This window comes from Myodes glareolus, chromosome 23 (assembly GCF_982192425.1).
Source record: "Myodes glareolus chromosome 23, mMyoGla1.1, whole genome shotgun sequence".
Lineage (NCBI taxonomy): Eukaryota > Metazoa > Chordata > Mammalia > Rodentia > Cricetidae > Myodes > Myodes glareolus.
In genome coordinates this window covers 54,600,388-54,623,045 of record NC_142048.1, presented here as the reverse complement: position 1 = coordinate 54,623,045, position 22,658 = coordinate 54,600,388, and the positions used below count along the sequence as shown (strand labels likewise).

General features: G+C 46.9%; 1 protein-coding gene across 1 annotated transcript in view; it reads left to right on the top strand.

Annotated features, from left to right (window-relative positions):
• Positions 1 to 22,658, top strand: part of Dlgap2 (DLG associated protein 2) — a 733,863-nt gene that overhangs the window by 152,093 nt on the left and 559,112 nt on the right. The window contains exon 3 of the mRNA XM_048456266.3: positions 15,306 to 15,360. Within this exon, the coding sequence (XP_048312223.3) occupies positions 15,306 to 15,360 (55 nt within the window). The remainder of the gene's footprint in view (positions 1 to 15,305; positions 15,361 to 22,658) is intronic.

Genomic DNA, 22,658 nt, shown 5'->3' with positions numbered 1-22,658 from the left:
GGGATGGCGGCTGAAGATCTCCTACACGTAGGGAACACAAAACCATACATAGGCACCCAGAACACACAGAATTGGAGAGTTGTGGGTGAATCACACATGGGTTTTCTGAATCTATGACGTCAAGGATCATGTTAGATTTCACATAGGCGCTCTGAATGTAAGACGTGCATAGGTTACACACAGGGACTCTAAGCATGAGGTTCACAGCTGAGGGAGGACAAACAGGTCCATTTCCAGTAAGGTTTTAGGGTTACTGCTTCTGAGCTGTGCCTCAGTTCTCCAAAATGACAGATAGGGTCCTAGAGTAAGGGTGGTCTTAGTCCTAGCTTGGTTTTGGTCAGTGATGACTCAGATGCATGAAAAACTCCTTATGTGCAGTTCTTGTGTTAATAGAATGTCTGAAACTTTCACAGAGATTCAGAAGCCATCAACGTGAGCAGTTTATTTCCCAAAGAACAAGTGAGAACTGAAGTGATTCCCACTTACATTGGGCAGAGACCTCTGCTCATTCAGAGTTTCTGAAGCCCCGTCAATTCTCTGCGAGTTTGGAAAAAATACTTGTTCTGCTCTTGACTGTTGACTGTAGCGGTACAGTGTTCTGGAAGAACACAGTGTACTTGAGGGTAGAGACCTGGTACTCGTCCATAGCATCTGCCTTGGTGTGAGTCCTCCATCTGCAGATCTCTGAGAGCATAGCACGACTGGGCTGGGCCTCCCGTCTCCTGCTACTTACTTCTACTACTCAAGACACTTACTTGTCCCTGTGGTTTCACCACTTGCAAGGCATTTGTACCCTGGGACCTGGTTCTCCTTTTGCTCCTGTTTCTCAAAGTTATAGTCTGCAAATGGAGCTGTGGCTGGAGCACCTTTGTGTACCCATCCACAGAAAGGAATGTGAGCAAGCATGGGTTTTTATCCTGACCTCATCTTTCTTTCCAGTTCTCTTTTGTTCCCAGCAGGAAACTGAACTGTGATAGTTTAAAAACATTGCCCACCACTGCCTGGTGTAGCTGAGTTAATTCATTCAGAAATGTAGATCCCTCCACATGCAGACTTGTCCCTGTATCTAAAGTAATGATAAATAAGAATTCTTGTAATACAGGGCCCATACTACAAAAAGAGTTCTAAACTATATCCTGGAACAAAAAGTCTCACCATGTTGGTCAACCTAGGAATGCTGAGACCTGGGAGCATCCTGACGGCTCTGTGATAGGAGATGGGAGGGCCTGGCCAACAGAAGGTGTGTTTTATCGTGAGTGTGTCCGTGTACAGTCGGGAGGGCTGACAAATACCATTTCATACATCATGAGAGAACTGCCCTCCCTCCCCAGTGAAACAAAGCAAAAACTACATGGCAAGTTGGGGACAATGGGCAGAAACTGGGAGACTTGCGATGAACGTAGTGTTGGTGGGAATACACAGTGGCTCAGCTGCAGTGGAAAATGGGAAAGTGGAGGAATTCAAATAGAATCAGCACAGTCCAGCAGCTCCATTCCTGAGTAGCTGCTGGGAAACTGCAAACAGAATCCCAGGATGTTTGCACACTTGTGTTCAGAGCATCAGTGTGTGAGGAGATGGAAGCGGCCTATATGTCCATCCCTGCAATGGGTTTGTTGTTCAGCTGTGCAGAGAAAGGGTATTCCTGTACAAACCACAGTGTAGAAGACCTCCGTGGCTTCTTGCCATTCACAAGGCAGGATGAATCCTGCCTGCATCCCTAGAACGGTGAGACTTGTAGCTACGGAGAGTGGAGTGATGGGTGCCAGGGAAAAGAGGGAGCAGGGGGATATAAGGGAGTGTGTGTAGACGGAGAAACGAGACATTTGCTTACAGGGAAAGGAATTACCAACCAGTCACCCAGGACACCTGGCTGTTTGAAGTCCCTCAAAATCCAGCCTGATTCTTTAAGGCAGAAGGCACATAACCTCCCTGTCAAGGGCCCGAGCACGGGTCAAGGCTGTGCACATGCGGAGCTGCAGCGTTAACTGGGTACATGGTGGAGTAGGTCGTTGCTGCCCAGTGCCTCCAGGCTGCAGAGCTGTGAAACAGGTGAAATTGCTGTGTACCCATGGTTGGTCAGGGTTTAGTCTTTGACATAGTCCTATAGTTTTGCCCTTCACAATGACCTGTGGCGTGATGTCCTCGGATGTCAGGAACAGAGCCCTGCATCATGCCACATCCGAGGCCCAGCAAACTGCATAGCTGAGCATGTCGACTCGTGTGAGGTGGCATGGCTACTTGGACATTTTCCTGTGAGTGCAGTGATGATGTCTTGTAAATCCCTGACTCTAGGCTCTCCGTTTCTTCCCCCTCCCCACCCCCACTCAAGAGGAAGCATCCTAAGGAACCAGTCTGGAGACTTTGGCCAAGATGATCGATTCGCTCAGGACGCCCTCGTGATTTATCTCGGGCATTTATTCTTTGTGCATCAGACTTCCTTGCTGCCAATAAATTTAATTAGATTTAATTAAATAGATGGAACGAATGTGGCCCTGCTTTTTTTCCTACGGCAGAACAGTAGGAAGCATCAGTGGAGGGGAAGGCCATGTGCTCTGAGGGGGACAGGGCTACCTCCTGCTACCCTGAGTCTTCCTAGCCGAGGTTGCCGTAAGGGAAGCTGCCAGGGGCTCAATCCACTGCTGGAGGCTGGCACTGGGTTCATGGCAGGGTACAGAGCTCTGTGTCTGTTCTCTGTTCTTTTGAGTAGCATTTGTAGAGTACAGCTCTGCTCTGCTCTCCCAGACTCCAAGACATGGGGGTGAGAATGCTGGTGCTCCTAAATTTTATACGAAAGCAGACTGAGCAAGTCAGTAAGCAGCACTTTCCCATGGCCTCTGTATCAGCTCTTGCCTCCAGGTTCCTGCCCTGTTTGATTCCTGCCCTGACTTTCTTCATTGATGACCAGTGATGTAGAAGTGTAGTCCAAATAAACCCTTCCCTCCCCAGCTTGCTTTTGGACATGGTATTTCATCACGGCAACAGAAGCCCTAACTAGGACAAAGACTGTAATGATGTGGTACCAAGATGTCCTAGAGTGTGGGGTTCCCATGGTAACTGGCAAGCCGAGGGAGATGCAGGCATCTACTGTGGAGGGCTAGGCATTTCTTTATTAGCGAGTCAGCATTTGAAGCACAGAGCCACAGTGTATTTGCTCCAGGCGCTGTAGGTGCCCTCTGTGGCTCTCTGTTCTCCTTCTCTGCAGCCTGCAGGGTGACCTTTCTCCCTCATGACTTGGAATATCATGTCCTTGTATAGGAGTCTTAAGTGCTACCCTGTGGTCTGAGACTCCTTTGGTGCTTCAGGTGAGGGCACTGTGGGTCAGCCCCACCTGGGGCTGAAGATGACCACCTGCAGGAAGATGGGCACAGCGCTCTGTGGCTTTCAGACCCTAGGCTGGGGCACTGACTGCTGCTACGGTGTAGCAAGACCCTTTCTGTGTAACAGTCCTGGCTCTGCAGAGGAACATTTGCCTAGTTCATAAGGGGCTCCAGAATCACAAATAAATAAATAAAATAAATAAGGGAACAGGGAGATGGCTTGGTCGGTCAGGTGTCTGCCATGCAACCATGAGGATCTGAGTTTGGGTCTTCAGAACCCATGGAATAGCCAGGAACCGTGGCACAAGTCTGCAGCCCTGATGTTAATGGAAAAGAAACAGGCAGATCCTAGAAACTTACTGGTCAGCCCGTCTAGCTTATTGGTGAGCCCCAGGTTCAATGAGCAACTCTTAGTTAAATAAAAAAGGTGAAGGGGCCGGAGAGATGGCTCAGTCATTAACAATACTCACTGCTCTTCCGAAGAACCTGGGTTCAGTTCCCAGACAAGGCTCTGCCTTCACGGAAGTCCCATTTGTGCAAGTCAGAGGACGACAGAGGAAACAAGACACGGCGAGGGCATCCCATGGCAGAGGATGCAGGAGCAGTTAGAGACCAGGTTAGTAAGAGAGGAAGTCTCTGAACCGCCCTGTGTGAGCTGAGGTGTCTTGTAGAGTCTTCCCAGACAAAGAACGTCTTCTGCAAAGAAGCCGAAATCATACACGTGATATGTTTAAGGGCATACGTGTGATATGTGCAAAGAAGGGTGAAGGACTGGTGCAGCAGAACTTGAGCAAGGCTGCTACTCGCAACCCTGGCCATGTCATGTTTTTAAAGAACCTTTTGGCTCTTTAAGGACTAAGCGCTCTGCGAAGTTGTTAGGAGGCTTTGGAACATGGTTTCTGGATGGAGCGACGGTTCTAGCTTTGCTTGTATTGTGATGATAAATACCATGGCCTAAAGGACCAGTTCCAGATTACAGTTCATCTTTGCTGGGAAGTTAGGGCAGGAACTTCTGTGCTCACACGCGCCATTAAGAGCGGAGAGCATAAATGCGTGGGTCTGTGCTTGCTTGCCACTTCTACTGGGCTGGCTTCCTGTACCCTCTCACAGTTCAGGGCCCAGCTCAATAAAACAGTGCTGCCCATGTTCAGTGTGGATGTGTGCATCTTTCCTGTTAATTAACTACCAAGATAGCACCCCCCCCCAACTCTGTCCATGGACCAATCTGGTCTACATCATTCTTTGGCTGGAGCTCTCAGATGATTCCAAGTGTGGCAAGTTGACAATTCAAACTCATCAAACGAAACAAATTTGGGCAGATTCCTGAAGGCTAGCAGAAGCTTGGAGGTTCTTCAAGGTGAATGAGGAAAAAAAGTTGGCTGAGTAGCAGAGGTGGGTGCAGGGGGGTCTATGTGGTTTGAGGATCGGCTACTATGCCCCATGAGCTGAGGGCTGGCATGCAGAGGAGGCAGGCAGGGTTGAGGAACCTGATGCAGAGGTTGGGATGAGGCAGCAGAATAAGGCATGTCATCTGGGAGTCAATTACATGGAACATGTTCATTTTCAGATGGCCGAGGATATATAAATGCTGAAAAGAAGGCCACTGGACACGTTCTTCTGAAATGAGACGAGAGAACAAACACCATGCAGAACATGGAACCAAGTGTCTTTGGTGGTAGGGTAATGGACCCAGAGCCCCACTGCACCGATTTAGATGTCGCTGTGGAGATAGGGGAGTTACAGCTGTCCTGGATACCCAAGACCTGGAGACTGAGAGGAAGGAATCAGAAAGACAGCAAGGGTGCCCGTGCAGAGGAGTGCAGGCATTGCATGAGGTTGTGGGCAGTGCTGGGGACACTGATACAACATCTGTCACAGTTGAACTCACTGGTCACGTGGTAGGTGTGCTCTGGGCTCTGGGGACAACTGCTCAGGAGTGTGAGGGGTGGTGGGGACCAGAGTGGACTCAATTTATAAAGTGAGAATTCAGCATTGTAAAATTCCCTAAAACCATTCACTACGCCTGCCACGAGAGCCAAGGAGTTTCTGAAGCCACACGGGCTTTGCAGTTTGCGGGTGTCCATCTCTAACTCATGGGTGAACGTGCAGCGTGTGTAACTGGGGTCCTGGCCAGGGGTGGTGACTTCACTTGAGGCCATTGCTTTCGATGGCCTTGCCCTTTCTAGGGGATTTAAGAAGGAGCAATCTGAATTGTTTCACATCTGTTCGTGAGAAAACAGCCTCTTTCTTGATTCTTGACTTCATCTGCCTGTGGTTTCTGAAGCCCAGAAAAGGCTGTGTTCCAGCCGTTGGGGATCATTACATGCCGACTTCTGCTACCGTGAAGCTCAGAAAAATCTGTAAAATTAATGGTCTCTCAGAATATGGGAAATGTCTATGGAGCTTTTGATTCTTTCCCATCTGTACTGGGGATGGTGGTAATTCTTAGACAATGGAAGTAACCAGGTTGACCATGGAAGGTCTCAGAGCACTGGGTTGCAAAGCGTGGCCAGGATCTGATTCTTGAAGGCAGAGTGGCCTTCTGCACGGGAGAGAAATCTAGATTTGAGCTGCAGGTGAGGCAGGATGCTCTGAGCCAAAAGCCAGGTCCAAAGTCTCATAAGCCAGAGAGAGGACTGTACCCGTAGTCCCTCAGGGGACAGGAGTGGCATCAGACGGAGATGACTCCTCCTATACCTGGGAGAGCCTTGCCTTTTTGATCCACTGGGGCCCAGCAGAGGTTCTGATTTTTTTGCTGGGACCTAGAGATGCTTCTTCTGTAGATGTGGTTCTTGGTGTTCTCTGGGCCTTTCAGCAGATGACCAGAGGATTTTGATTCTGGAGACTGCTAGCCTGGGCTCTGGAATAACAGAGTTTGGGGTGTGTTTGCTGGGAAAACCTGTGGGTATTGCGTTTCTAACTCAGGATACATGTTAGGATTTGCTTCTGGGCATCCGGAATCCCCAGGGATGAGTGTGACCCTTGAAAGGAGAGATCCAGGGCTGAGAGTAGATTAATATTGCTGGGGGGAAAGATGGATATTTCTGACCAGAAAAAAATAGTCCAAATCCCACTGCTTCTCTTTGCTTACATCTTCAAACACTGCTTGCTCATGTTTTCCAGGAAACAGAGGTTTTTTTCTTCTATAGGAGGGGTGGGGTGATGTAGTGTGTCCCTCAATGCCTACAATGAAGAGTTGTGAAGCCTGTAGGAACGCATGGTTATGATGGAAGGGCATCACCTTACTCCCAGGACACATAGTTGCCTTGTCTCTGCTTCTTTTTCAGAGGCAGGATTGCACATTCTGACCTGGTGCCCGAGAGAATTCCATCCCCTGCCTGTGTTATTTGGATGTAGTACAAATTCTAATTGGTCTTAATAATAAAAACCCAGAGTCAGATATTGGGGTAAATTCTGAAAGATCAGAGAAGTAAAGGAGCCAGCCACAGAGAGACTTTGTACCTCTCCAGTATTGCTACAGTGCATCTTTGGTCCTAAACACATGGCAGGGACTCCCTCCCTTCTTCCCTCCCTTCCTCTGCGTAGCAATACTTCACCCTGAGGTATCTAGTGAGAAGGGGTGAACTAAGCCACTTGTACCTCATTTACCCAGGTTCTGCTAAGCGTATGACCCAAGTCTCTCGCTCAGCCCAGCATGTTGGGGTTCCATGTAGAAGGATGCACGGGGCTGAGCCTGGGCCCCTGCCTTAGACCCCATGTTCAGAACCTCGTCAGGCTGATTCCGACACAGGCCAGGTCTCAGCGTCTCTCAAATCCAAAGAGCTCCTTGGGATTTGCTGACCATGGGTTTGAAACAGGAAGGCAAGCTCGCTGACGTCACAGCTGACTCTGATTGCAGTAGGGCCTCCTAAAAACATCCCAAGTCCCCTGTTCTCAGAGATTCAAAGTTGCTTCTTCTCAAGGGCACCTTCAGGCTCACACTCATTGTGGGGACTTGCCTGCTTCCTGTTTGAACTGTGTCTGGTTCACACATGTGCATACTGTAAGCTTCGACTGTCCTAAGAGCCTGGCAGTACATTCTTTGGCGCGTCCCCCCACTGCTCTTCGGGGATTTGCTTGCACTCTCTGTCCAGCTCGGCTCTACCAAGTGTTTGGAATGGGCCGGTGTGTAAAGGTCTCCCCACCGTTGTCTTCCTTCTTACCTCTTCTCTGATCATGGCCTTCATCCCAGGTTTCCTTCTCTTTTTCCCTGTGTGACGGTGCAGGCTGCTCTCCACCTGCATCCTGGTAGCAGAGGTGGGCATAGTGTGAAGCCCAGGCTGTCACTTGGTATGTCCGATGCTGTCTTCTCCTGTGGATAGCCTGGACGGGGAGATGTTTCTTCTGACTTTCTAATGCACCGCTCCTCTGCTCTTCCGTTTCTCCGCTTCCTGCTCTTGGCTGCGGTTGTGTCTGGAGCCCTCCTTCTCGTCAGCGTCTTCACTGCTGTGTACTGGGTTAGTCACTGAGGTGTGGCTGGGTGTTCTGTGGGCTTCAAGTTCTGAGTCTGTTCCTGTGTGTCTGTGGGTTCAGGCTAACTTGCCTGGCTCATCCGCCATCGTCTTCATGGGTCTCTTGCATTGACTCTCCCACAGTGAGGTAGAAAGCTCCAGAATTAAGCATCTGTTTTGTTCTCTCTGTCAATCCTTGGTGTGTTTTTCTCTCTGTATTCTGAAATAATGTCTTGAATCTTTTTCTTTTTTCAGGATTTTATTGAAATGCTGGTTGACCCTGACTTCTGAAGAGTCTTTCTCTTGGGTTTTGCTTCTGTGAGTGTAACATCCTAATTTCTAGCCAGATATAAATATATAAATATCCAGTGTGCTAAGTATGGAGTGTTGCCTCTCTTACTAATCCCAGCATTTGGGAATTTGAGGGAGGAGGGTCATGAGTTCAAGGTTAGCTTGAGCTATATAATGAGGCCCTGTCTCAGCAACAACACCATCCACGCCATCTCTAGAATTTTGAAATGTTGCTAGTCATTGTTTTTAAATGTCCCATTTCTTACAGAGAGATTCTTTTTCGTTGCTGTCATTTTGATCTTTCTCACAGTGGAAGCTTTCTGTTAATATCTAGTGATCCTTGAATGCCCCTACTAATTGTGAGGCTCTGAAGAACTCCTGGGAGTCACTCGTTAGCAAGTGGGGCTTGCTGACAGCAGAGTGGGAATTTTAGTTGGAAAACTTGTATTTGTAGAGGTGTTTTGCTTAAAATGGTTTGAGAAAATTACATTTCGTGTCTTTTGTTTGAGATGGGGGAAAGATTGAGGCAGGTAAAGTCCAGCTGTGCTCATTCTGGGAACGCCAGCTTTGGTGGGGCGTGGTCCTGTTGGGTGTGCAACGTGGTGTTATTCATGTATATTTTTGCATCTTTGATTTCTATGCCCAAACCTGTACTTGTTGGTTTCTCACGTTAGTTTCCTGGATAGTCTTAGGACTACTTTTGTTTATAGCATGCATATGTAAGAACCAGAGATGATGAGAATTTGACAGGACCAAATCAATGTGACCAGTCTAGACCTGAGGAGACAGCAGTAGATTGTTCATGTGCAGAGGTGTTGGTACTGGCGCTAGTGAGGGTCCTGGTTGGCGACATAGGCCTAGATGTAGTTTTCTGACTGTCTGCATTACTCCTGCTCTTTGAGATACCATCTACCCCTCAGTTAAGGGTCCTCCCTGCAGTCTGCTCTGGAAATACCCCAGGTGCACGTTTCTAGCTCCTCTGAGTAGCCCTCCATCTGTTCTTCGTGTTATAGAAGCACTCTGAGATTGATTTTTCTGTTCACAGCCATTCTGATGTCCACCTCCCATCAGCCCCTCTGTCAGCTTGACATGATGTTTCTATTGCATGGATTCTAATGGGAGAGTGGATGAACGAGAAGTCGATGGATGGATGTTGCTTGCGGTGATACATTGATTTCACGATTCTCACACTGTTTTCTGGATTGTGGCTAGGGCATCTCCAGAGAACATGGAATTCAGTTCCTGGTTCCATTTGGGGACCAGGATGCCACACGAGCGATCCTTGTAGGTGCAAGTAGTACTGACACAGGCTGAGGTTTGAGTCCATGGTGGTAGAGTGCACTCTCTGCTGACTCATGGAGCACAATGCCCTTTAGTTCCTGAAGTGACACAGATGAGGGCTCTGATGACAGCTTGTCCAGTGTGTCAGATCCTTATTTGCGTTCCAGGAGCTGGCTCTGCTCCCCCTGACATCCTACACGAGAACCATGAAATAGAAGGCAGTGCCTAGTGTGGAGGCATTGGGCCCTGGCTGCCATTTTTTTGTTCCCCTCCTCTTTTCGCTTCATGTGCTTAGAAGGAGTGTCTTTGCCCTGAGCTGGGCACTGAGGCAAAGCCTCAGATCTTTTGTTTTTCTCCTAAGTGAAGGAGCTGTGCAGCCCCCAGGCAGCCCATCCTTGGTGCCCACACCTGTAGGTGGAAGGCTGCTCATTCGTTTCCTGGATACCCAGACCCCAAAGTATCACACAGAAAGTGTACTAATTGCAATAGTGTTTTGGCCAATACCTTAAGCATATTTCTAGCTATCTCTTATATCTTAAGTTAACCCATTTCTATTATTTTATATTTTACCACGAGGCTCGTGGTTTACTGGTAAGGTTCTGATGATTGTCTCCTGCAGTGGCTTCATGGAATTTCCATGACTCCGCCTACTCTTTCCTCCTCTATTTGCTTGGAACTCCCCTCTTGCTCTATTCTGCACTCTAATAGGCCCAAAGTAGCTTTCTTATTAACCAATGGTATTCACAGCATACGGAGGAGAATCCTACATTCCCTCTCCTTTTCCATATAAATAAAAAAGAGGGTTTTAACTTTAACATAATAAAATCACATATAACAAAAACAGTTTTCAAGCAAGAATTCTGTGGGTGCCATTCTGTGGACGGAGACTGCTCATTTGTTTTCCAGCCCAAAATAATCACATAGAAACTGTATTATTACACTACTTGGCTTATTAGCTCATGCTTCTTATTGGCCAGCTCTTATATCTTAAATTAACCCATTTCTATTAATCTGTGTATTGCCATGTGACTGTGGCTTACCAGGCAAAGTTCCAGTGTCTGTCTCCTCCAGTGGTTACTTGACTTCTCACTGACTCTGCCTACTCTCTCTCTATACCTTTCCAGCCTACCTATATTCTGTTAAGCCATTGGCTGAAAGTAGCTTCTTTATTAACCAGTGGTCTTCACACCATACAGAGAGGAATCCCACATTACACACCCAACTCAGAGGCTGCAGTTCTATAAATGGTTCCAGTGCATGGCTGACTGCTTACTGTGGCAGAGTCAAGGACCTTTGCCCATCTTATGCTGAGCATGAAGAAGGGCTGTGGAGATGCACAGGGAAACCACAAGGTGTGTGCCTGTCCTGTCCTATCTGTCATGTCTATGACTGGCTTTCGATGAGCAAACTCATTATTGTCAACACCACAAGAAGAAGGCAGAAGTAGAAGATGGCCCAGCACATGTGAACATCAGCATTTCCAGATACTGTGGAAGTCAGACGCTGCTGAGTGTCTTCTCCAGAGAAACATGGAATACGGCATTTCCTGGAAGAAACAGAAGGCAGCTTCTTCACAGTTCAATTGGTTGAGAAAAGCTAATTGAATACTTACTTATGTTCTCGACACCCTCAAGAACGTGTCTGTGTCTCTGGGGCCTGTGTCCTCTAAGAAGGATGTTAAACTGTGTAATGTCACTTGAAGTTTTTACATGCCACAGTGATGATCTCTTGTACAAACTGCAGAAACTCAGACTGTCAGCAGTGCCCAAGTATCATGGTCCACTGGGCCCAGCATTCTGCTGCCCAGGAAGGAAGGGCATCAAGGCTGAGAGACAGATGGGGATGGGAAAGAATGGTTCTTACTAAGAACTTATTCTAGGGAATAGTGTTTATTAATGTTTTAAGATTTTTAAAAACAGAACAAAATGGCATGTTCACTGAACCTCTCAAAGTCCCGAAGGCCCCATCCTTTCACCTCTGAGGTTAACTCTGTAACTCAGAGAGCCGGTGATCTTTGATGACAGTTATTGCTCTCCTTTGTGACTATATCAGTCTTGGGGAGAGACGACATGAATACCCGGCTCTCCATCACTCACTTATTCCAGACTGGGAATGCAGGATGCTGGTTTGACCCTCATATTAACAGTTCTTGGCATCAGATAATAACGCATAGATTTTGGTATTAAGCAAGGTGGACGACCATGGAGCATCAGTTTTACAGTCATGATGTCACCAAGAATAGAGACTGTGCCAAAAATATGGGAGCCATCAATAGTCCTGTCCTCGGGGTAGGTGGGTGGAGAGTTCATTCTGCATCCAGAGCCAAGCTGAAGCTGCTGCCCGAAGTCACTTTTACGGCAAGGAAAATCTCCGAGAAATAATAGTGGATGGCCAGAGCCGAGGCGTTCACTGGAGGGCTGGGATACAAAGCAGATGGAATTTTATGAAAATATAACAGAAAGGCAGAGGAGAAGAGGGGTAGCCGTGATTAGATCCACTCATCCCTACGCCTAAATAATGGAATTTCCAGGAAGAGGAAACAGAAAAGAAACATCAGGGTTTCTGAGAATTAGAGGGTGCCAGTCTCCCTCATCACTCGGGTAGATCCAGAGTGCGGGACTGCCAGGCCCACAGGCTCAAATTGCAGGGTACAGTCCCTCACCTGGCCCACTCTAGCTATACTTCAGAGCGAGCGTAGCTTCTTTATGAAGAGAAGTAGACCGTCTCTCTGCCGAGAAACAGAATAAGCGCATTGTTCGGAAGAGAGCAGACCCTGGTGTGAGGGAGAGCAGGGGGCAGCAGTCTCAGGGAGGAGCTGAATCAGGTCAACTGTCATCAGTACTAGATTCAGAACCTTGGAGAGAGTAGACTTTGCTGACACATGTGGAGGGGAGAGCATGTAGATAGATAGGGAAAAGGCCACGTGGATACAGCGGAGATCTGATGGATTGGTGATGAGCACAGGGTGCCGGGAGCCGTAAGGAGTAGAGACGCATACACGGGCATTCCTGGAGTCCTTAAGTGGCATGTTACTCTGCGTATTCCTTGGTTTTGGATATTGGGCCTGCAAACTCTGTAGTAAGATGCTTACATGTTCTAAGTCACCCATAAATGGCACCTGTCACATCTGTTTTGAGAGATTAACATTCTATGTAGGAGAGCTTTCCCAGATCACATGGACTTCAAACAGATGAACTGTTCCGTTCCCCGCTTCAGAGGTCAGAGGACCACAGAGTCCCTACAGATGTCAGTGGGGGTCCAGTGGTAAGTGTGTGTTCTGGGGGTCTAGGGACAGGCAGCGTCTAAAGTCACCCGGGACCTGAGTGAGGAGGGTGAGGTAAGACCGCCCAGAGGTGCTGATGACCAGAGCCCAAGTCTTCCCTAAGTCATCACCGCCCCGAAGAAAACATCAGGCCGTGGCTCGTGTGGACTGGAGCACGTGACATGCTGCCGGAGTCGCCAGACACGTGAATTCTAAACTTCTGCAGCTAATATGGCAGAAGCATCAGTTTCCCTCTGGAGTTATGTTTCGTCTTTGGTCTAAGAAGTTGGTACCTAGAGAGCAAGCAGGATTCAGACAACTGAGACTTTGGAGTTTCTTAGTTAGGAAGTAGATCTCCAGTTAGAAGAACCTGAACCTACAGTTATAAGTATCAACAGGGGTCTCCTCAGAATGTGGATGATGGGCACTCCAAGACCTTGGATGGTACTGATGGGGACTCTGGGGTCTTTGAATCTGTGGGTCCCTCTCTCCCGACTCGGAAGAGCAGAGACACAATGTCTCCAATTATCGTTGGCCGTTAAATACTCTCAGAGAGTAAGCAGGTCTGAACTTTTTAAAGTGCCTTTGGGCAGGTCAGATAATTTCATTCTCCTCCGCTGCCTTCTGTAAATCCTTCAGAGGAGGAAATAAACCCATTACCGTCCTGCCTGGCTGTTCCCTTAAGCTGGCTGCGAGGAAGTGATGTGTGCCTGGCATTTGTGCGTCTGCGGCTGGACCCGAGATTTAGTGCAGGTGTCTTATGGGGGACCACGGTTGGGAGGAGACTATCAGGATTAGATATGGGCGCCATTTTTGAACACAAATCGTCTGCCGTTGGGAAAGTCAAGGTGAATTCTACCATGGACTGTTTATGACTTCTTCTGGCTCCTTATATTTTCCTGTTTGGGAGCAAATGAAAGCTACTTGGCATGTTCAAAAAAAAAAAAAAGATTTGCAGTTGTGGCAGGGAGGAAGTGTTGCTTCAGAGGAGTTGCAAGTGAGATACCTGGATTGTGCTGGTGACTTTGGGGGGTAGCAGCAGCATGGGAAGCTCTGAGGGGAAGCAGGAAGCTTGAGGATGACGTCACCAGTACTCGAGCAGAACCGGGTGTCTACCTGGCTTGACTCAGAGAGGCTGCCCTTGGGAAGGGTCTATCAGGCTTTAAGGTCACATGTCACACAAACTGACCTCCTGTCTGTTGACTTAGTGGTCCGCAGGTTAGATCTTCCCATAGACACCATGGCCTTCAGGATCTGCCTTAAGCACAGGTCTCAGTTCAGGACCCAGGGGAAGGGTGACATTGTGGTCTTTCTGATGATACAGACCCAGAGAGACCTCAGCACTAAACTACTGAGTTGAGAGACAGTTGCCTAACGGGAGGGCCATGATCCACACTGGAATTGCCTGTTGCAGCTCTGTGTTCTTGCATCCTAAGCATTGAAGACTCAGGGCTGCTGTTGGGAAGGGTCAGGAACAAACCTGGGGGTGGCCCTGGTTGATAGAGACCGTGAACACCATAGCTTTAGATCACAGGCTGGAGTGGACACTGCTGCCCTTGTCTTGCTCTTGAAGATCAATTGACGAGGTTTTCACATGCTATGGTCTGTCTCCCAATGCAGCGGTAAGCTGGGAGGAAATCAGAATATCTTTTAGAATTCTTATTCCATACCTTGATATCGACATGCTTATTGCTTTATCTCATTTGATTATTTTTGTTGTTATCAGATTTTACCTAGAGTCAAAAAATTGTTCATGCTGTTGAGTGCAGGCAATAGTATTTGGGAATAAAAAACATTCTCTACTGCACACAATGTCTTCTGAGGGAGTGGAGGAAGTAAGGTTGGCCCACAAGGATGGGTGGAAGGTCCCTGGTATTTCCTGGGACACCTCTGTCCCTTGTGTGGCACTCACTGCTCTGAAGTAGCACAGCATTCCTGGCGGGCAGCTCTGGACAGCTGCCACTGCTGGCTGAGGGCCTGCCACGCCTGCTCCTGTGGGTCAGGTGAGAGTTCAGCTTTGCTCTGAGCAGCCTGGGAAGCAGGGACAGAAGTTTCCTGCTGAGAATGCCCACTGCAGGGTTTTCCCAGCCTGCACTTTGCTGAGGGTTTGCATTGTAGAATTTTCTTGACAAATCCGGTCTCTGTTATTCTCACCCTCAAATCAAATGAGACACTTCTTCACCTTTTGCTACCGAGGTTGGATTCTAAGCACAGCTTTCTTTGTTTGTTTGTTTTACATTTTCCTCACAAATCTTCTGGGTGAGGGATGAGAGCAGCTGCGCTGGGTCCTCCTCAGTGAAGCCCCAGCGGTGTCCCAACCAGGCTCCTTTGTCAGGCTCTAATTGCACCTAATATTTTAAAAGCCACCAGGAAAATTGGTGTGCCCATTTCCCTGCACATGGCCGTCCCTGCAGAGCCATGGTCCAGATCTCTTAGGGCCCATTAGGGTGTACATTACCCAGTGTCAGCCACATCCCAGGAGAACCATATACAATCAGCACACTTACTTGATTAACCTTTGCGATGAAAAATGTGTGTCATCAGCATTTCCCATCCAGGTTGATGATTGAGCCCATCTTAGGCGCAATGACTTTGTGCAACATGGAGCGATCTTATGAGGAAGCCCCTCACAGCAGTTAATGAGATGCTTCACCTCTGCCTGAATAACAACCAAGCACATTTTATTTATTTGTTTTGAAACAGGTTCTGCCCGGCATCCTGCAGAAACACTGCTGCATTTTACCAGACAGGAACACAGGTAAGCTCCACCTCCTCTTGGTCTGAGGCCTCAGGTTGTGTGTCAGCGACACAAAGAAACTCGATGCTCAAGGTAGATTGTTGTTGTGTGGGCTTTTTGCAGGGGTGTGTGTGTGTGTGTGTGTGTGTGTGTGTGTGATTATTTGATAACTGAAAGAAGCAGAAGATGGTGTCGTGTTCCAAGCTGAGTTCAGATTTCTGTTTGTACTGACCAAAGAATGGATTCAGATGTCTATAATCTCCGATTTTTAAGGGAAATTGGCTGTTTTTTTTCTTTTCAAATCAAGTTAAATATATCATCTCCAAAACTGTTTTGTTTGGTTATTATGCTTATTTACTTAAAACAGCACGGTTTGTTTCTGGCTGGTCTGGAGTGTTTGGTGTCCATTGGCCATCAGGATTTGGGTGAGTTAGGTGTCCATTGGCCATCAGGATTTGGGTGAGTTAGGGCTATTGTAGTGGATCCTTGTGCAATCGTGCAGCTTTGCAGCCTGGATGGATGGTGCGGGCAGAGCATAAGTGTTCTGCGCTGCTTCTAAGGAACTGTGATGGGGAGAAGGAGATCTAAAAGCCGTTCCGGAACTTGGTTGTTTTGACATTAGAGATGAGAATGTAAGGTGTGCTATCTTGTGAGTCTGTGCTCTGGTTGTTCCAGGTAGACAGCCTCTCACTGCGTTATTGTCATCAGAATGAAAATCTCAGTATCTAAGGAGCAGACAGATGTGGCTGATATCTGCAGAGGGCTTTGCAGAGCTTGCGCGTCCCTAAAATCCACTGTGTCTCTGCAAATGCAAGTCAGGATATATTTGTTTTTTTTTTCAAGATAGGTTTTCTCTGTAGAACAGCCCTGGCTGTTCTGGAGCTCACTCTGTAGACCAGGCTGGCCTTGCACTCGGAGATCTGCCTGCCTCTGACTCCCAAGGGTGAGATCAAAGGTGTGTACCACCGTGCCTGGCTCATTCCAGGATATTTTTGTTGGGTATGAAACTGAGGTTTTCAGACATTTTGTCTTCCATGGTGATTCACAGGGCTTGCTCTGGTGAAATCCCCACTGCCACAGTATGGATATAAGCAGGCATAGTTACTGAGGGTGGCGGGGGGGGGGATCCTGTTCATGTTAATATTCAGTGTAAACACAAAGGTTTTGGGAACATGAATTTTTAAATTAAGAAATGTGGATATGTTATGTTACTGATGTCATCCTTTTTCAAAGAGTTTGTTTCTTGTCACCAAAACATATTTGTATCTATCTACTATATTTATAAAGAAACATACTTATAACACTGTTGGATATTTCTTAAACTCGCATTTTCTGGCAGGCTTGGTCAGTAGTGAAGATGTTGGACATGTGCTGTGAGGAAGCACAGTGATTGGGTATGGGGAGGACCAGGGGTCAAGTAGCATGTGCCGCCCTGGAAGCATCAGCAAGGCAATGTAAACAAGCCGAGCTCCGGCATGTGAGGATATCCGTGGGTTTGGAGGACTGGAATGAGTTTCGGGTATTTTGAGACACTTGACTATATGCAAAGCTTCAAGTGAGTTTGGAAGATGTTGCCATCTCAAGAAGGTTTATTTCCATTTCCTAAGAATGCTGCTTGTTGGCTCCTAGACCCAGGAAGGCTGCCTACACAGAGCTCAGTGTTGCTGAATTAAACATGGCTGGTTTTGAAATAACATGTATCATTGTTTTGTCCCTAATTTAATTACTTGCATTAATTTTGGTGAATGAGGTAAAGAGGTAGATTAATTTATTAACTGCTTTTCTCTTTACTACATCATTTTGGAGTTTGTTCACAAAAGAACTGAGGCAGAAGTTGAGCCCATTTCTTTTTTTTTGCCTTTGCTGGTTTGTGAAGGAAAGCCACAGGCATGAGGCTTTTTGAAGCTCAGAGGTGAGCACAGCATGTCTTTGCCAGAACACACTGCAGCTGCAGGTGGCATGGCAGGAGAATTTCCACCACGTTTGTGCCCTGGTTGTAATTCAGTCTTTTACTCTGAGACACTTTTTACATTTTCTACTTCTGGTGACTTTAGTAAGGACTCCTTTAGCCTTTAGGTTGAGACCTGTGTACCCTGTAAACCCAGCCAAACAGCTGTGTGCTGACCCAAGTGGTCGGGGCATCTCTGTTGATACCTAAGATTCCAGTTGCTGTCTCTGGCCTGAACCTAGCCACATTTTGTTAGAAGTTGCTGCCACAATTTCTGGGGTACCACCTTTATTTTATGCAAGGCTGGTTCCTGGGCTTAGGTGGATGCAGACGCACAGGGCGTGCTGACTCCTGGGTGAATCTAGAAACTTTTCTGAGCAGCAACTTCGCCATATACATCATTTGATGACAACTGACCCTGACCCTTTCCAAGATAAAAGTTAACCTGTCTTTACTGTTTCACAGGCAGCCTGGTCCACAACTCTAAGCTGTGGTTATCTCTTGTATTGCTTGAACACTTTATGCCCTTGACTTGTGGGGCATGGGGACTTTGATTTCTGATGGGAAATGTAACACACAGTAAAACTATATAATCTTCTTCTGTTCTTCCTTCTTCGTGAGATTTGTGTGTGGGTTACATATGGGGAATATTAGGGAAGCCATCGGTGGCAACCGGTGGGAGGAATTGCACTTTTACTGAGATGCAGGCAGTGCCAGTGTTGGCCCGTTTAGCTCTCATGTCTGTGTTCTCGTCCTGTTTGTCAGTTGTTTGTTTCAGTGTGGTCACGTGCGTTTGAGAAGTCTAGGGCGCCATCAGTTGGACCCTGACTTGACTCTAGCTTGGCTGCCTCAGGGTGTTTTTCTGTGTCCATCAGGAGACAGCCTGTTCTGCCACCAAGAATGGAGACATTTTGGGAACAGAATCATCTTGTAAAATGGCAAAAACATTCATTCCCCGCAGGCCTTGACAACAACAAAGTAACAGGCCCTACACAGACTAGGCAGGCAGGGAGACCCGGCTTTCGGCTATATTTCAATTCAAAGTCTCAGGAAGGTGATTGAAACACATATCCATGGGAGCTGAATAGAAAGAGTTTTATGGTCTCGAGCACATGTGTGGCTGTGATTCTTGCTTTTCTGACAGTTCATGTGGCATTCCCCGAACAACTGAGCATCCTTGTCTCTGAGGTTGCCTGACTGCCATTATGATGCTAGTCAACTTGTTTTCCTCACCAGGGTGACACTGGGTTGGGAGGAGCCCCAGCCTCTAGTGTTCGCCCATTTCTGTGTAGCAAATTCTGCTACCACGGCCAGTTCCACGCTCTGCTATAAAGGTCCTGGAAAGAGTCTAGGAGATGTCCTACTCTGGTCAGACCCTGGGTAGGTGAAGGCTCTAGTCTTCGGTTCTGCTTTCCCAGGGTACTGACCGTGGTTAAACATGGTCTCTATGTGTTGCAAATTGCTTAGTGTATTTGGGCTGAATGGAATCTTGGATTAAAATCTAGTCTAATTTTACAATATCCATATAGGTTGAGCAGATAATTCTGAGTTTTACATGCAGATATGCACTTTATGTGCATTATTTCATAGGACTTTAGAGGCCTACAGGGCACTCAAATTATACATCGTCAAACCATACAAGGAACAGGAGGGCTGTTGGAATTAGAGTTGCTGCCTGTCAACTTGCTTATTTAGTTCAGAAAACAGAGGGGAAGGACATCTTTGTTGAAATGGCAGCAAAGGGTGGTAATTTTATATCCACCGGGTTTCTTGTGAGCCAAAGGTTTTCAACAGCTTGTAATTTCACAGCGAAGAAAGAAAGGAAAACCGGTGAGTCAGTTTGTTTTTTTTCCGCAGCCCGTCCGCAGGGGCATGCCTCGAAGTGACGGGTGGCAGGGACAGTGCATCTGGCTCATACAGATGTGGTAGCAATGTTGTTTCCTGGTGTGGCAATGGATACCCTGCACGATGGGCTTGCAGCACGCTGGCTTCGAGTTTTTTACATTAGCTTTGGCTATTGCCCGTGTAGGAAAGGCACTGCCCTCTTCCGATGATGAGGACACAGACCCCAGTCCCTGGCTTTTGCCTCCACATAGCTGCTGAGTATTTGCAGCATCTTGCGTGGCATCTCATTCTGTGTTGGTCCGGGATGCTACAGGAGCGTCAGGGAATCCTCACTGTCCATGTGCTGCCTGATCAAGTGCCGGCAAAATGATGCAGGAAAAATGCTGCTGGTGTGGGATAAGGGGGGCCGTGGTGACTCGTGAAGCTCCTGGGGCGAGTGCAGCAAGTTCTGTGTGGGGAAGGGTCCTGTGAGGTTGTGCAATGTACAGAGTGCACGCTCACAGGCACAGTGTGCCAACTGATGCCAGTTTAGTGTTACGGGTTGAAGGTTTATTCTTTGAAAGGCCAAATGCTTCAAAGTGAGCTTTTTTTTCTTTACCCAGTTAATGCAATTATTTATACTTCCTTTTCCTTTTCCAAAAAGAATTGAGGTTGTACAAATAGAATGCCATATGATATGATTCATAAACTAAGAATAACGAGCACTGAGCTAAATGGAGAAAGCTAATGCTGTAAGCTGTGGAGATTTGCTTTCTCTTGTCTCTTAACACCCTGTGCTGTCGTTGAGCAAGCAGAGCGCCCGTTTTCCTGCTGTCCCTCTCTTTGTCCACCAGCCAAGGACAGAAGAAAACCCTCTCATACATCAAAGGGCTTAATTTCATAAACTGAAAATGACTTTATTTGAAAATTGTTTGTGCTACGGAATCACTGCCGAAATGTGAGGCTATAGGTCAATAATTTTAGGAGCAAAATTGCTTTATTCATTGTGGTTTTTCTTCACCTCTAGGGTCTCACTGTAGGTTGGATGACAGTTTTTCATTAAAGTGGAGAACTGTGCACTCAGTAGACGTGCAGCCCAGAGTGAACTGTGTTCAGCCCCATCCCTGCAATGGTCTCCTGTATGGAGCCTGAGGTGTTGACCCCACAGATCTGTGTACTCTCCCCATAGGTTTCTTGTTGGTGGTAGCTTGGTGTGAAGGTGAAAAGCCATGAGGTCCAAGACCAAATGCTCTTGATTCTTCTCCTTTGAGAGGTTTCCGTCCAACACTGTAGTTTGAACAATGTGACTTAATTATATCCCACAAGGTCACCGGACCACCCTGTGCAGGCCACTGCAACTCTCTGCAGCTGGGAGTCTCAGCTTGTCCTGCCTACAGTTTCCTGTTTGGGAAAGTTGGGGGAAGATGATTCTTGCCCTGTGCCATTATTCTTTCTGTGCCTCCATAGATGAGGGCTAATCTTAGCTCTGTGTGTTATACTAGCATCTCAGAATGTGCTCCGGATTCTTGAGAGGAAGTGACCACGCAGTTCAAGGTACTCTATAGAGTTTTTCAAAAGCTAAAAAAGGCTGGGTGGTGGTGGTACACGCCTTTAATCCCAGCATATAGGAGGCAGAGGCAGAGGCAGAGGCAGAGGCAGAGGCAGGTGAGTCCGAGACCAACCTGGTCTAGCTAGTTCCAGGAGAGTCTTTGAAGCTACAGAGAAACCCTATCTCAAAAAACAAAAACAAAAACAAAAACAAAAACAAAACACAAAAAACAAAGCATAAAAAAACCAAACCAAACCAAACCAACCAACCAACCAACCAAACAAACAAAACAAAGCTAAAAAAGTCTATAGGCAAGAGGTTTGTTAGGGGTAATCCTTACTTGGATGCTCTGAAGTCCTCTGTGGGGCAGACAGGTTTCCCCCAGGAATCTCATCCCTGTTATCACCCATGCTCTTTTAGAACTCCTTTCTAGGACATTCTCCGCTGGAGAGGATGTGGAGTAAGGGGAACACTCCTCCATTGCTGGTGGGAATGCAAACTTGTACAATCACTCTAGAAATCAGTATGGCAGTTTCTCAGAAAACTGGGAATCAACCTATGGCAAGACTCAGTAATACCACCCTTGGGCATATACCCAAAGGATGCTTTACCAGACTACAAGGATATTTGTTCAACAATGTTCATAGCAGCATTATTCATAATAACCAGAACCTGGAAACAACCTAGATGCCCCTCAACCGAAGACTGGATAAAGAAAATGTGGTACATTTACACAATGGGATACTGTTCAGCAGAAAAAAAACAAAAAACAATGACATCTTGAAATTTGCATACAAATGGATGGAACTAGAAAAAACCATCCTGAGTAAGGTAACCCAGACCCAGAAAGATGAGCATGGTGTGTACCCAGTCATAGGCGAACACTAACTGTAAAGCAAAGGATTACGAACCTAAAGTCCACGACCCCAGAGAAGCTAAGTAACAAGAAGAACCCTAAGAAAAAAATACACTGATCCCCTGGGAAGGGGGAATAGACAAGATCACCTGACAAAATTGGGAGCATGGGGAGGGGGGAAAAGAGGGAGGAGAACTAGAGGGAACAGGATGGTTGATATGTGGGAAGGACAGGGACGGAGAACAAGAAAGATTTTGATTGAGGGAGCCATTTGGGGCTAGCAAGAAACCTAGCGCTAGCGCTTTGACTTTCTGACACATTGAACCTACACTGTAGAGTGAAGAGTCCAGTCCTTAGATGGATTTTATATCTACAGCTGTGGATGAGATGTTAAAGAATTTTGTACTGCCATTTGCACAGTCCATATTTAAACGTTTTGGAAATGGTCGTGTCTGTTGCTTTCCCAGATCTGGAATAGCAATCTTTCCTGGGTGCTGAGAGCATTTTTATTGTCGTTGCCATTTGTGCGTAAGTGTGCATGTGTGTGTACTTGCTGAAGATTCTAAGGTTTTAGATACAGGCTCCTGCTTTCAAACGTGCCTGCTATTTGTTGAAGTCAGTTTAAAATCCCGGAAGACGAGGAGTGTTGGTGATAGTTAAGCCTGTAATAGAAAGAGGGTCAAATGTTTGCTGACACTCTGGCTCACTTCTCAGGCATTTAAACAGTCCACATAGGGCTCCAACACTTCCTGCTGATGTGCTGGGTAGAGCACAGATCTTTCCAAGAATCTTCAGGGCGACCTCACACCTGACTCCATCTCCAAATGGTGGCCCAGCTATTGTCATTGACCTTCTGCAAACAAAAGTTGTGAAATGACTGAGTGGCGTGGTAATTGTCGAGGTGTACTTCAGAGGCTGATAGTGTTATTCCAGTTGCTGCTAGTTCTTACCTAAGGAAGGATTGGCCTAGTCTTTGATTATGTTTTCAGAGCTTTTAGATACTTGTGTTGAGGTAAATATTTTGAATGGATGATAAACTATTACAGTATATTTATGAGTTATTGAAAAATTTAGACAATATTATTTTATTTATTTATTTATTTATTTTTGAGACAGGGTTTCTCTGTAGCTTTGGAGCCTGA